Genomic DNA, 12,398 nt, shown 5'->3' on the forward strand with positions numbered 1-12,398 from the left:
CGAACTGTTTGCGAGTGAACTGTATGGGAAAGATCGGATTGAGAGTGAACTGTTTGGGAACGAAGTGTTTGCGAACGAACTAGCGCAGCTAGTTAGTAGTAGAACTGATTTGCGCTGGACGGAATGGATAAATATTATGTTATCGTGATTGTTTGTATGATTGATTGTTAGTGAAAATCGCTGCTGATTTTTTCCCTGAATGAACATTATGGAATATGATCTTACATGGAATCTGTGTGTTGTCCAAAAAGAGAATATGAAAAATTGCACATATTTTGTGCGCATCAAATTATTACATAAATTTTTGTCGACCGATAAACATATTTTCACACCCAGTTTGAGACTTTTCATGAAGCAGCTTATCTTTCCCCACTAAATTCCAAAAATATAATTCCCATACGTACACTATCCAATCCAACGATATTAATTAATAGCTGTCTATTAATGTTGGGTTCCAGCCAACATTCTATGTTGTTCTTAATACCGCTGAACTAAAGAGCGAAAGAACGGTTCAAAAGAACTGATTCACTTAGATGAACGGTTAGTGAGTGAACACTTTACTTCAGAGATCGAAATGTTCGCCGATTTGAGACGAAAAACATCCGCTTTCACCCACAGGGAAAAATAGCTGAGAATATAGGAGGCGAGAGAATGTTATACGCTCACTCGATTCTCGATTCTCGCGAGAAATTCAATGCCAATTTTTATTTTTCATCGAGTTATGATTGCCGAAAAATGGTTTCGTTTTCAGCGACTCCTTGGTGCCGATAATGGTTTTTCACTTCTTCAGTACAGCTGAAAACATTGCATGAAAATATGCGGCAATATTGAAGTGAACATGAGATGGATTAATATTTGTACAATTCAGACGCTGTCCAAATTCAAATCGTTTGTACGCTGTCCTAACAGACTAACGTTGGTAAAGTTAGCTATGATTTTTAATTAAAGTTAGATTATGATTTTCCATATTTTCAGTACCAAATGAGAGACGAAAAAGCATTCTCGTTGAACTTCCGAGATAGAGATTTTCCACATCTCTTTCTCTCTGAAAAAGAATTTTCGGTGAAAAGGAAGGGACGAAAATATCAACAATACACGGTTCATCGAAAACCACGATAGATACAATACGGTAGCGCGACTTATGAGAAAGGCCTTTCAGCCATCTTGGATTTTGTATGTAAACAATCTGCAATATTTTGCAATATCTTTTTTTTGCTCTTTGTGTGAGGTATTGTTTTGGTGGGAATAAGAGCATTGAAAAATTGAAAGGTAAGTCTTTTACGGTTAAAGTTAGATTTGTAATATACTCTATCTTATATGTTTCAGCTCAAGAGAATAAATCGACTTTCGGTGTCGGTCGGAGATGGAGGTATTTTTCCCATGTTTTGCAGTTAGAGACGTCGGTTAATCGTTCGATTAATTCAAATAATCGAATATCTGTATCAGTAATTTTATATCAAATAATGAAAAATCAAGGTATGAATACATCGAATAATTATCAAAGTAATGGCGATTAATGAAAAAGGGAACCATTTTTTTTCAGAAAATACAGTGCAAAATTTGCTTAACCGTCATGGTGTTTCGTCGAAATTCATAGAATATGCTAAGTCATTTACGGTAGAAGCTTGATTCCTAGGTGGTGGAGGAGACTGGGAAGAAGAATTCAGGGTCTGCAGGAGTAAAATGCGGACTTGAAGAAGGTGGTCTCAGCTCCCGTTCTAAAATAGTAGTATTCAAATTCAGAGCGCCGAGGAAAATATACCATACTAGTGATCAATGATTCTATGACCAAGCAGAGATATTCAAACAAATCAGCTATTTCAACAAACAACATTCGAAGAACAGATAATTTCGAACAGCCAAAATTTTGGTTGGTGCAAAAAAAAATGCATGTCGGACTGGACTAATATCGACAGACTCGATAATATGTGATTCGATTATATACAATTTTGAACTCGATTATATACAGTTTGGAAAAAAATATTTTTTTTATATTTTAAGTATGACTTATTTCAAGAAGGAAGGTAACCTTTTAACGATAAGGTGAAATTTAAGTGGCTATTACATGTACAGTGGGGTGAAAATCGTCATTTTTGAAGATTTTGCTTGAGTTTTCACCAGTTATAACGTTATATCGTTATTGCAGCCAAATTAATAAAGCAGAAGTTGGGTGTCAAAAAACAAATTTTAAAGCGGTTAGAGAGCTTTAATTTAATTGATAGAAATGATCTAGTTCAATATAAATTTTCAGGATAAAATTAATAATAACACATTAAATATTATTAACTTTCAAGTTTTCCACTTCCAAAATTTTCTCATATTTCAAATGAAAGCAACAGAATCGTCTTCCGTAGCGTAGTTTTTAAAGTAGAGCCAGTTTGAGGCAACAAGTCCGAAACAAAAAAAATAGTTCTATAACTATTTCATTGTTGAAATTGGAACATATGCGTAGAAGGATTTTTATTCATCAAATATGATCGTCTATTACCTCCTGAAAGAATCTGGATAAATATATTTTTTTCATGCGGGAAAGGTATTTTCTGACTTTGAGGGGGTGAATCAAAAATCAAATTCCTGTTTTACATTCAAGAAATGAAAAAAACATACAAAAAACGATTAAAAACTTTTTTCTGACTCGATTATATACAGTGAAAAGGAATCAGAAACTGTATATAATCGAGTCCGCCCTGTATTGTGCATCATTTTCATGGTGTGCTCTTTTTTCAATCATCCTAAAAAAAATCATGAACTTCAAAATTATGACATATTTTTCTATCATAAATGTCTGTTTGTTTTGATTACAAGAAATAAATATTCGCTCGATTAATCGAATACTGAAAGACAATTATTCGAATCAATCGAATATATAAAAATCACCCCACGATTAATCGACAATCGAATAAACGAAAAATTTAGACATCTCTATTTGCAGTCAAATCCCTTCCCACAATCCTCTGTATATTTATACCGTTTCCCCTCGCGCACTTATTGACCACACGGTCACACCTTTATTCTACACATCTTGATCGAAAACTAGATTGATTGACTGAATATTTATCGTGCATCCGAGCGGGGATTTCGATCTCTGCTTTACTTCCATTTCGGAAGAATGTCGGGGGTGAGAATTGAACTCGAGACCGTTAGCGTGAGAGGTACGGATGTTACCACTACGCCTCCCCTTGTTTTCCGTGTTTTCGGCATAGTTGAGTTTAAGCTTGGGTAGACAGTACGCTTCGTAGATGCTCTCCGTGATTGACCTAAGCCAGCGAAATTGCACAAAGAACACACTATCAGCTACCGACAAGACGAAACGAAAATCAGAATATCTCAAAGGTCACAACGCGTGGCAGGGATTGTCTTTAGAAAGTAAACCTGTTAAATTAATTAGATCGGCTAGATATTCTATTATTTATCACACGTACTATCGAAATCAAATCGCGACGGCGCAGAGTTCACCGTGCGACACCTAAAAAAGTAACAAAATTAACTCTTTTAAACTCATTCGAACCGATGATATATTCTCGATAGCACTTCAAAAGCGACGGCGGAGATTTAAGTGCGCTACACATGCACCGTCCCGTCACCGTGAAGTCAACGTAAAGGAATGAAATGTAAAATATTCTCCCATGGAAATCGTATGGTAGCATTAATATACACCATCACCGGCAACTTTGACGTCGGCAAAATAAGTTCAAGAGGACAGTTGACGGGACGGTGATGGTGACGCTAAATGTGTAGCACACTTTATTTTTGGGAAACATTGGAAAGGCGTCGTGCACAAATTACGTAACGCAATAAAGGGGGGAGGGGGGTCGAGGTTGCGTTACGTTCTGTGTATTAGAGATAGGAAATTGCGTTACGTAGGGGGGAGGGGGTCCAAAATCCGGATTTTTAGCGTTACGTAATTTGTGCACGACGCCAAAGTTGTGACGATCACTTGATAGACACAATCAAAACTAAAAATATTTGAAACAAAGAATCGGTTTAGTTCTTATTAATTTCCTATTCACTATAGAAAGGTTGCTTTGAAAATTGTAAAGTCAGATCTTCGAACCTTCATGAAGGATGATTTGGCTGAAGCAATTTGATGATATTTTTATTGTCTAATCAGAGAATATCGTAAATAAAACGTTCTAATGAAAACCCTAAATTCGATGCATTGAAATATTTTCAGCAGGAGTCGGAGTCGGAGTAAGTACTAATAATTGTGGGGAGTGGGAGGTGGGAATTTTTTTCTCCGACTCCACAGCCCTGACCGGTACAAGCATACCCATATTTCCACTTGTTTCTCACCCCACTGAGAAGATTTCATTTGTTATATTGGGATGAGTAATTCAGAAGTAGTATTCCAGACCAGGTCCTGGAAAAGCGATCGTTCTCGATGAACGATGAACAACTAAAGGCGGAATTTTTGTTTTGAAAGCTTCGATTCCATGTACTCCCCCCTTGGGTGAGCTTACACCCCGGTACAGAAATGAAAGACGTAGTTCTACTTCAAAAAACACTCACCTAGCGGGAAAGTGATGTAGTCACACATGCCGAGCAGCTGACCGAAGCAAATGACTTTGTCCTCCGGATGGATTCCGATTTCCTCCATCTTCTCGATAGCAAACCGGACCGTATCTTCATTATGCGATGCCACCATGATGGCGATCTTCTTGGGATCTTCACCAGCATCCTTCAGAATCTATACGACAGACAGATATCCCGGTTACATATTATAAACACCGGTAAGATTGTAAAATTATACCCTGATTCGTCTCAGACACTCGGTCAGCGTCTTGTGGTACATCTCCGTGGTCGCCTCGAATGATGGATTCGTCGGATCATCGTACCCCAGGGCAGCAGCGCGTGCCCGTTCCTGCTCAATGTACGCTCCTCGGACCAGTTTGGCTCCGAAGTAGAAATTTTGTCGCTTCGATTGTTCAAGGTCGGTGCAAACCTGATCGTATCGAGAAAAAAAACCCGAATTAGCTTCACCTCTAAACATCGCCCATCTAAACAACAACAAACCTCTTTGTAAGTGTTCTTCAGATAGCACTGGTACGTGTTGAAGACAATTGCTTTCTCGGTGTTATATTTGCGCATCATTTCCAGCGTGATGCGAGAGATAGCTGGCTGGAAGTAGGTCTGCTCAGCGTCAATCATTATACGTACGTCTAGGTCTTGGGCAGTCTGCGGAGGAAGATACATTTTATCACACGACCAACACACGACAACTTGAAGGAACTTGCATTTTACCTTAACAATAGTATTTAGTCGTCTAATCATATTACGAAACATTTCTTCCTCTTTGGGTGGAATCTGTGAGATCAATCGACGCATTTGCCCGGAAACCGGGTCTGGCACTCGGAAGGTTTCGCTCAGTTCGCAGTCTTCGTTGATAATTCCCGACCAGGGGAACAAGTGTAGAATACTGGAATGGAATAACAATTGTAATGAGAGCGGGGGGTACCTTCGAATATAGATTTGCCTACTAACCCGTCTTTATCCGAGGTAACCTTCTCCAAAAACTGCTTCACCTCCTTCTTATCGGCTACATTACTTAGGTATCGTTCCAAATCTTGAATCGTTTTGTGATGTGTCATTACGTTACCGGTATCGCCTGCTAGCTCCATCATGTAATTACGTGCCTGCATAATGACTTCTGAAAGCTGAAGCTGTAAAGAACACGGAAAAAAAAAATCGTAATTATATAACAATATCACGTTCGGTTTATCTGAAAGTTTACCAGTAACTGGGGTCGTCCTAGAGCGGTTAGTTTGATCGCCGTAATACCAGTTCCGAAGGTAGCTCCTGAAAGTTGGATTGTAGATTAGATTGACAAATCGGTTTACATAGGAAAAACTGAAATTTACGAGAGTAATTGCCATTTTATAATATCATGAATTTTCAAATACATTAAAAGGGCATATATAATGTGTTATAATTGAAGTACACGACCAGTCTGGTTCCGATTCTCTCTCCTTAACATTGGTTACCTTAAAATCCATTTCCATTTTCAAACCAAGATCAATTTCATGGTGCAAACATCGAAAGGACTAATGTAATTGTAGAACGTATGGGAATTCAATTTTCCGAAAATCGTTACTTTCCTTCAGACTTTTTCGATTTTTCTCTCCGTAACATTGGTCGATGGGCAGAGACGAATAAAACAAAATAAAGACGACTCATATCTGACCATTCCATCCTCAGGTATCGCGCTTACCAACCCATTTGGCGATATATAGGAGGAAGGGCGTTTTTTCACCTTAAAATTCAGTTCCACTTTCAAACAAAGATCAATTTCGATAGTGCGAACATCGAAAGGACTAACAACGTTTACCAAGATGTAATTGTAGAACGTATGGGAATTCAATTTTCCGAAAATCGTTACTTTCCTTCAGACTTTTTCGATTTTTCTCTCCGTAACATTGGTCGATGGGCAGAGACGAATAAAACAAAATAAAGACGACTCATATCTGACCATTCCTTCCTCAGGTATCGCGCTTACCAACCCATTTGGCGATATATAGGAGGAAGGGCGTTTTTTCCACTTTCAAACAAAGATCAATTTCGATAGTGCGAACATCGAAAGGACTAACAACGCTTACCAAGATGTAATTGTAGAACGTATGGGAATTCAATTTTCCGAAAATTGTTACTTTCCTTCAGACTTTTTCGATTTTTCTCTCTGTAACATTGATCGATGGGCAGAGACGAATACAACAAAATAAAGACGACTCATATTTGACCATTCCTTCCTCAGGTATCGCGCTTACCAACACATTTGGCGATATATAGGAGGAAGGGCGTTTTTTCAGCTTAAAATACATTTCCACTTTCAAACAAAGATCAATTTCGATAGTGCAAACATCGAAAGGACTAACAACGCTTACCAAGATGTAATTGTAGAACGTATGGGAATTCAATTTTCCGAAAATTGTTACTTTTCTTCAGACTTTTTCGATTTTTCTCTCCGTAACATTGATCGATGCACAAAGACAAATACAACAATAAAGACGGCATATCTGACAATTCCTTCCCCAGATTTCGCGCGCTTACTAACACATTTGGCGATCCATTTTTATTTAACGTTTGCATAAAAAAAGGAAAAAAATCACCGATTTTTCATGGGTTTCCCTTCACACGTACTGACGAATGCAACATCAGTCATAGTAAACCATGAGTCAGCAGAAAAAAATTGACAGCTCTATCAGTCGAAGTCTAACCGTGATGGCGAAAACAGTGAAGCTACTCCGTTCAGAAGTGTGCGCGTTCAAAGAACGGTACTCCGCCGTGTCGAAAACGTACATCGTGCGGCACTTTGTGGACGCCGGATACGCCTGTTCTGGTATCTACAACATCTTGGCACTGTACATACAGCTTTGGTTTTCCTTGCATGCACGTTCACTATAATTCATATCAGATTAGGCTGCAAGTAAGAGAAGCCGATTTCTTTAGTTTAACAGTTGTTCGAGGTTCTACCAAAACGAACCAAGCGCCAAAAACATTATTTTGAGATATTTCAATTCGCAGTTTGGTTTCCTTCTAATTGACCGGGGCTGATCAAATCAATTTTTTCGCTCGCGGTTTACAAACAGGATGTCTACAAAGCACTAAAATAACAAATAAATATAGAAAAAATGACTTTGTTTTAGTACGCATGTACTCAGTTCACTTTGGCAGAATTAAAATGAAAGAATCTGGCTTTCAGATCAGTAATATGGTTGGATATATTTTAGTCTGAATAATTACTTATGGTTTTTTTGTCGCTGATCGGGTCGGAATTACTATCAACAATGTTTTGATCATCAGAAACCATCTTCATGAAAAATTTATGGTTTACGGAAGTCTTCGCTGAAGTGTACTGCATTGACACAGTAAATGTTCCGAAGTTTCAGCTTCGAAATTGCAGAAACGTCAGTCATCATCTGCCAGTTTTCGATTTTTTTAAGGTGATACCTGCTCGGACAGTGTCCGGTCAATAGACCGGTTAATGTACTGAAATCTGCCTTACTCAAGCTGCGTAGGTTGCGTGTTATTCTGTTACAAGGTGTAAATCAAATATCATGCATGATGTAGATAATCCACAAAATTGCTCAGGTCCGACGAATTTAGTTGAAGATCCTAATCTTGCGAAGAGATCGGCTTTTTCATTACCTTCTATACCGCAGTGACCTGGCACTCAGTATAGATTAACTTCATTAGTAGCAGCTAGTTGGTTTAAGGATAGAATAGATTCCCAAACTAGCTTTTACTGACATGTGTGTGCTTTTACTGCATTAAGAGCTGCTTGGCTATCTGAGAAGACACAGATATTGGCATACCTGTATTTTCTAGCCAAACAAATATTTGTACATGTTAGAATAGCTTGTATTTCTGCTCGAAAAATTATAGGCCGCTGTCCCATTGGAATTGACATGTCGATTCCTGGCCTAGTAATCCCAGCTCCTGTAGATTTACCAATTTTAAATCCATCGGTATAAAACACGAGTGATCCTGGACGAGTTTTGAGACCACATTCTTCCTATTCGTTGCCTTTGCTTCCATCCAGTCTTCATTCATGCCTACCATAGTGTTCAGTTGAAGATCTTTCAAGATTTGTAAATGCCCTGTGAAATCTCCTTCTACAACATGTTTTATACCTTTCTAAGAGCACCTCAAGTTGCACATGTTGGTGCAAGGGTAGAAGGTAAAAGAGCATCTAGGGCTTTGGAGGGTGCGCTGGGCATTGCTCCAGTTATTGATAACCATGCCAGACGTTGTAGTTTATCGAGCTTTTTCTGAGCTGATATTTGTGTAGTTTTAGGCCACCACACTAGTGAAGCATATGTTAGTCCGGGCCTCACAATTGCCGAGTAAATCCAGTGAATCATTCTCGGTTTTAGTCCCCACTTTTCCCCGAATGTACTACTACAGCTCCAGAGCGCAGTCTGGGCTTTAGATATTACATACTCCAGTTGATCGTTCCAATTTAGTTTTTGGTCGAGCATGACACCTACATATTTGGTTTGTTTTGAAAGCTCCAATTGTACACCTCCCAAATCTAAGAGGTGGAATCTTATACATACTTTTTCTAAAGGGTGTGTCACATCAAATTGCATCACGGAAAAAACGCTGTAGAAATTCGCCCAGTAGACCGTTCCTTTTGAAAATTTTAGACAGTAAAATAAAAACTATTAAACAACTTTTGGCATTTTCTTTTTATTCATACTTCGAGCCCAAGCCCGTATGCTCGCACCTTCCTCTTTACCCCGTCCATAAGGTTCTGTACAACGTCAAGTTGTAGTTTTTTTTTGAACAGAAATCCATTTTCTCTTGAAGTCCGCCTCCGGTTTGACAACTTTTGGGTTCTTCCGGAGGGCCTGCTTCATAATCGCCCAATATTTCTCTATTGGGCGAAGCTCCGGCGCGTTGGGCGGGTTCATTTCCTTTGGCACGAAGGTGACCCCGTTGGCTTCGTACCACTCCAACACGTCCTTTGAATAGTGGCACGAAGCGAGATCCGGCCAGAAGATGGTCGGGCCCTCGTGCTGCTTCAATAGTGGTAGTAAGCGCTTCTGTAGGCACTCCTTAAGGTAAACCTGCCCGTTTACCGTGCCGGTCATCACGAAGGGGGCGCTCCGCTTTCCGCAAGAGCATATCGCTTGCCACACCATGTACTTTTTGGCAAACTTGGATAGTTTCTGCTTGCGAATCTCCTCCGGAACGCTGAATTTGTCCTCTGCGGAGAAGAACAACAGGCCCGGCAGCTGACGAAAGTCCGCTTTGACGTAGGTTTCGTCGTCCATTACCAGGCAATGCGGCTTCGTCAGCATTTCGGTGTACAGCTTCCGGGCTCGCGAATTCCCCACCATGTTTTGCCTTTCGTCGCGGTTAGGAGCCTTCTGAACCTTATATGTACGCAGGCCCTCCCGCTGCTTGGTCCGCTGGACGAATGAACTTGACAAATTCAGCTTATTGGCGACATCCCGGACCGAACTTCTCGGATCACGTCTAAACTGCTTAACTACGCGCTTGTGATCTTTTTCACTGACGGAGCATCCATTTTTGCCGTTCTTCACCTTCCGGTCGATGGTTAGGTTCTCGAAGTATCGTTTTAGTACTCTGCTGACCGTGGATTGGACGATTCCCAGCATCTTACCGATGTCCCGATGTGACAACTCCGGATTCTCGAATTTCTCGAATGCAATTTGATGTGACACACCCTTTAGTAAATGGAATTATGACTGTTTTTGAAGGATTAACACTGATATGATTTGATATGGAGATCAATGACCTTTTCCACCATTTTTAAGATGACAGATGTTAGACTAATTGGTCTAAAGGGTGTGTCACATCAAATTGCATCACGGAAAAAACGCTGTAGAAATTTAATTTTTAGGAATTATATCTTCAGCTTTCGCTTATAATCAGATAAGAGTGTATAGATCACGTTGGCCATGCTTCACTGTCAATTTTTCGTAAATTTGGAAAAATGTCGTCGAACGAAAAAGAGCGTCGTGAATAAATCCTGTGCACTCATTTCGAGAATCCGGAGTTGTCACATCGGGACATCGGTAAGATGCTGGGAATCGTCCAATCCACGATCAGCAGAGTACTAAAACGATACTTCGAGAACCTAACCATCGACCGGAAGGTAAAGAACGGCAAAAATGGATGCTCCGTCAGTGAAAAAGATCACAAGCGCGTAGTTAAGCAGTTTAGGCGTGATCCGAGAAGTTCGGTCCGGGATGTCGCCAATAAGCTGAATTTGTCAAGTTCATTCGTCCAGCGGACCAAGCAGCGGGAGGGCCTGCGTACATACAAGGTTCAGAAGGCTCCTAACCGCGACGAAAGGCAAAACATGGTGGGGAAGACGCGAGCCCGGAAGCTGTACACCGAAATGCTGACGAAGCCGCATTGCCTGGTAATGGACGACGAAACCTACGTCAAAGCGGACTTTCGTCAGCTGCCGGGCCTGTTGTTCTTCTCCGCAGAGGACAAATTCAGCGTTCCGGAGGAGATTCGCAAGCAGAAACTATCCAAGTTTGCCAAAAAGTACATGGTGTGGCAAGCGATCAGCTCTTGCGGAAAGCGGAGCGCCCCCTTCGTGATGACCGGCACGGTAAACGGGCAGGTTTATCTTAAGGAGTGCCTACAGAAGCGCTTACTACCACTATTGAAGCAGCACGAGGGCCCGACCATCTTCTGGCCGGATCTCGCTTCGTGCCACTATTCAAAGGACGTGTTGGAGTGGTACGAAGCCAACGGGGTCACCTTCGTGCCAAAGGAAATGAACCCGCCCAACGCGCCGGAGCTTCGCCCAATAGATAAATATTGGGCGATTATGAAGCAGGCCCTCCGGAAGAATCCAAAAGTTGTCAAATCGGAGGCGGACTTCAAGAGAAAATGGATTTCTGTTCAAAAAAAACTACAACCTGACGTTGTACAGAACCTTATGGACGGGGTAAAGAAGAAGGTGCGAGCATACGGGCTTGGGCTCGAAGTATGAATAAAAAGAAAATGCCAAAAGTTGTTTAATAGTTTTTATTTTACTGTCTAAAACTTTCAAAAGGATCAGTCTACTGGGCGAATTTCTACAGGGTTTTTTCCGTGATGCAATTTGATGTGACACACCCTCTATACGCTTTGGGAGTCGTCCTGTCACGTTTACCAGCCTTGGGAATAAATGTAACCCGGACTTCTCGCCATTTACTAGGAATGTAGCTCAGTACCATACTAGCTCTAAACATCTCTAAACAGAGACAGTGATATCCTTGCTTTTTTGTAACAGCATTTAATATAGGTTTCAAACTCTGATGATCTCCACTGATATCAAAATCTTCCCCTGAAGTTTGGAATGATAACTATCCACATTTGTTTTTCTCGGATCTCTGAATTGTTCGATCAAAAGATCACCAGAATTATAACTAAACATTATATGTTTATGATCAGATAGAGATTCTTCATTTGACACATGCCAATTTGTTATCTTATCTGATAGTTCAAAACTGCAGAGTGTTAGATCAAGAACTTCTTGTCTAATAGAGTTAACAAATGTTGGGTCTTTTCCTTGGTTACAAATGTTCATATAATTTGACATTAAATATTCAAGCAAACATTCACCTCTAACATTGATGCTACTGCCCCAGACCGTATGGTGGACATTGGCGTCACATCCTATGATGAATTGTTTGTTATTTAATTTACAGTGTTGTATCAGCGCAGCAACTTCAAATGGAGGAACTTCAACGTTGTCTCCTGGGATATAAGCCGAAGCGACGATGTTAACGGTTTTCCCTCGGGTCGTTGGAACCTCCAATTGTATTGCCACGATGTCACGGTTGAGAAATTCTGTGATCGGTCCATACCTAATGTTATCCCGTATAAAAATTGCTGCTCTTGGTGCAATTTGTGTGCTGCCATAGAAAAGC

The 12,398-nt window shown here is 40.3% G+C and overlaps 1 protein-coding gene and 1 long non-coding RNA gene across 3 annotated transcripts in view; one reads left to right on the forward strand and one right to left on the reverse strand.

The window, feature by feature from the left end:
• LOC129776147 (proline dehydrogenase 1, mitochondrial) overlaps positions 1-12,398 on the reverse strand; it is a 50,249-nt gene that overhangs the window by 2,650 nt on the left and 35,201 nt on the right. For both annotated transcript variants that reach the window (XM_055781586.1, XM_055781585.1), the window contains exons 5-10: positions 5,732-5,796; positions 5,482-5,660; positions 5,242-5,416; positions 5,014-5,175; positions 4,751-4,942; positions 4,510-4,687 (exon numbers count right to left, since the gene is read on the reverse strand). In XM_055781586.1, the coding sequence (XP_055637561.1) occupies positions 4,510-4,687; positions 4,751-4,942; positions 5,014-5,175; positions 5,242-5,416; positions 5,482-5,660; positions 5,732-5,796 (951 nt within the window). The remainder of the gene's footprint in view (positions 1-4,509; positions 4,688-4,750; positions 4,943-5,013; positions 5,176-5,241; positions 5,417-5,481; positions 5,661-5,731; positions 5,797-12,398) is intronic.
• On the forward strand, positions 930-2,612 carry LOC129776177 (uncharacterized). The gene is made up of 3 exons (XR_008743065.1): positions 930-1,269; positions 1,327-1,476; positions 1,544-2,612. It is a non-coding gene; the product is annotated as an uncharacterized LOC129776177 (long non-coding RNA).

This window comes from Toxorhynchites rutilus, chromosome 3 (assembly GCF_029784135.1).
Source record: "Toxorhynchites rutilus septentrionalis strain SRP chromosome 3, ASM2978413v1, whole genome shotgun sequence".
Lineage (NCBI taxonomy): Eukaryota > Metazoa > Arthropoda > Insecta > Diptera > Culicidae > Toxorhynchites > Toxorhynchites rutilus.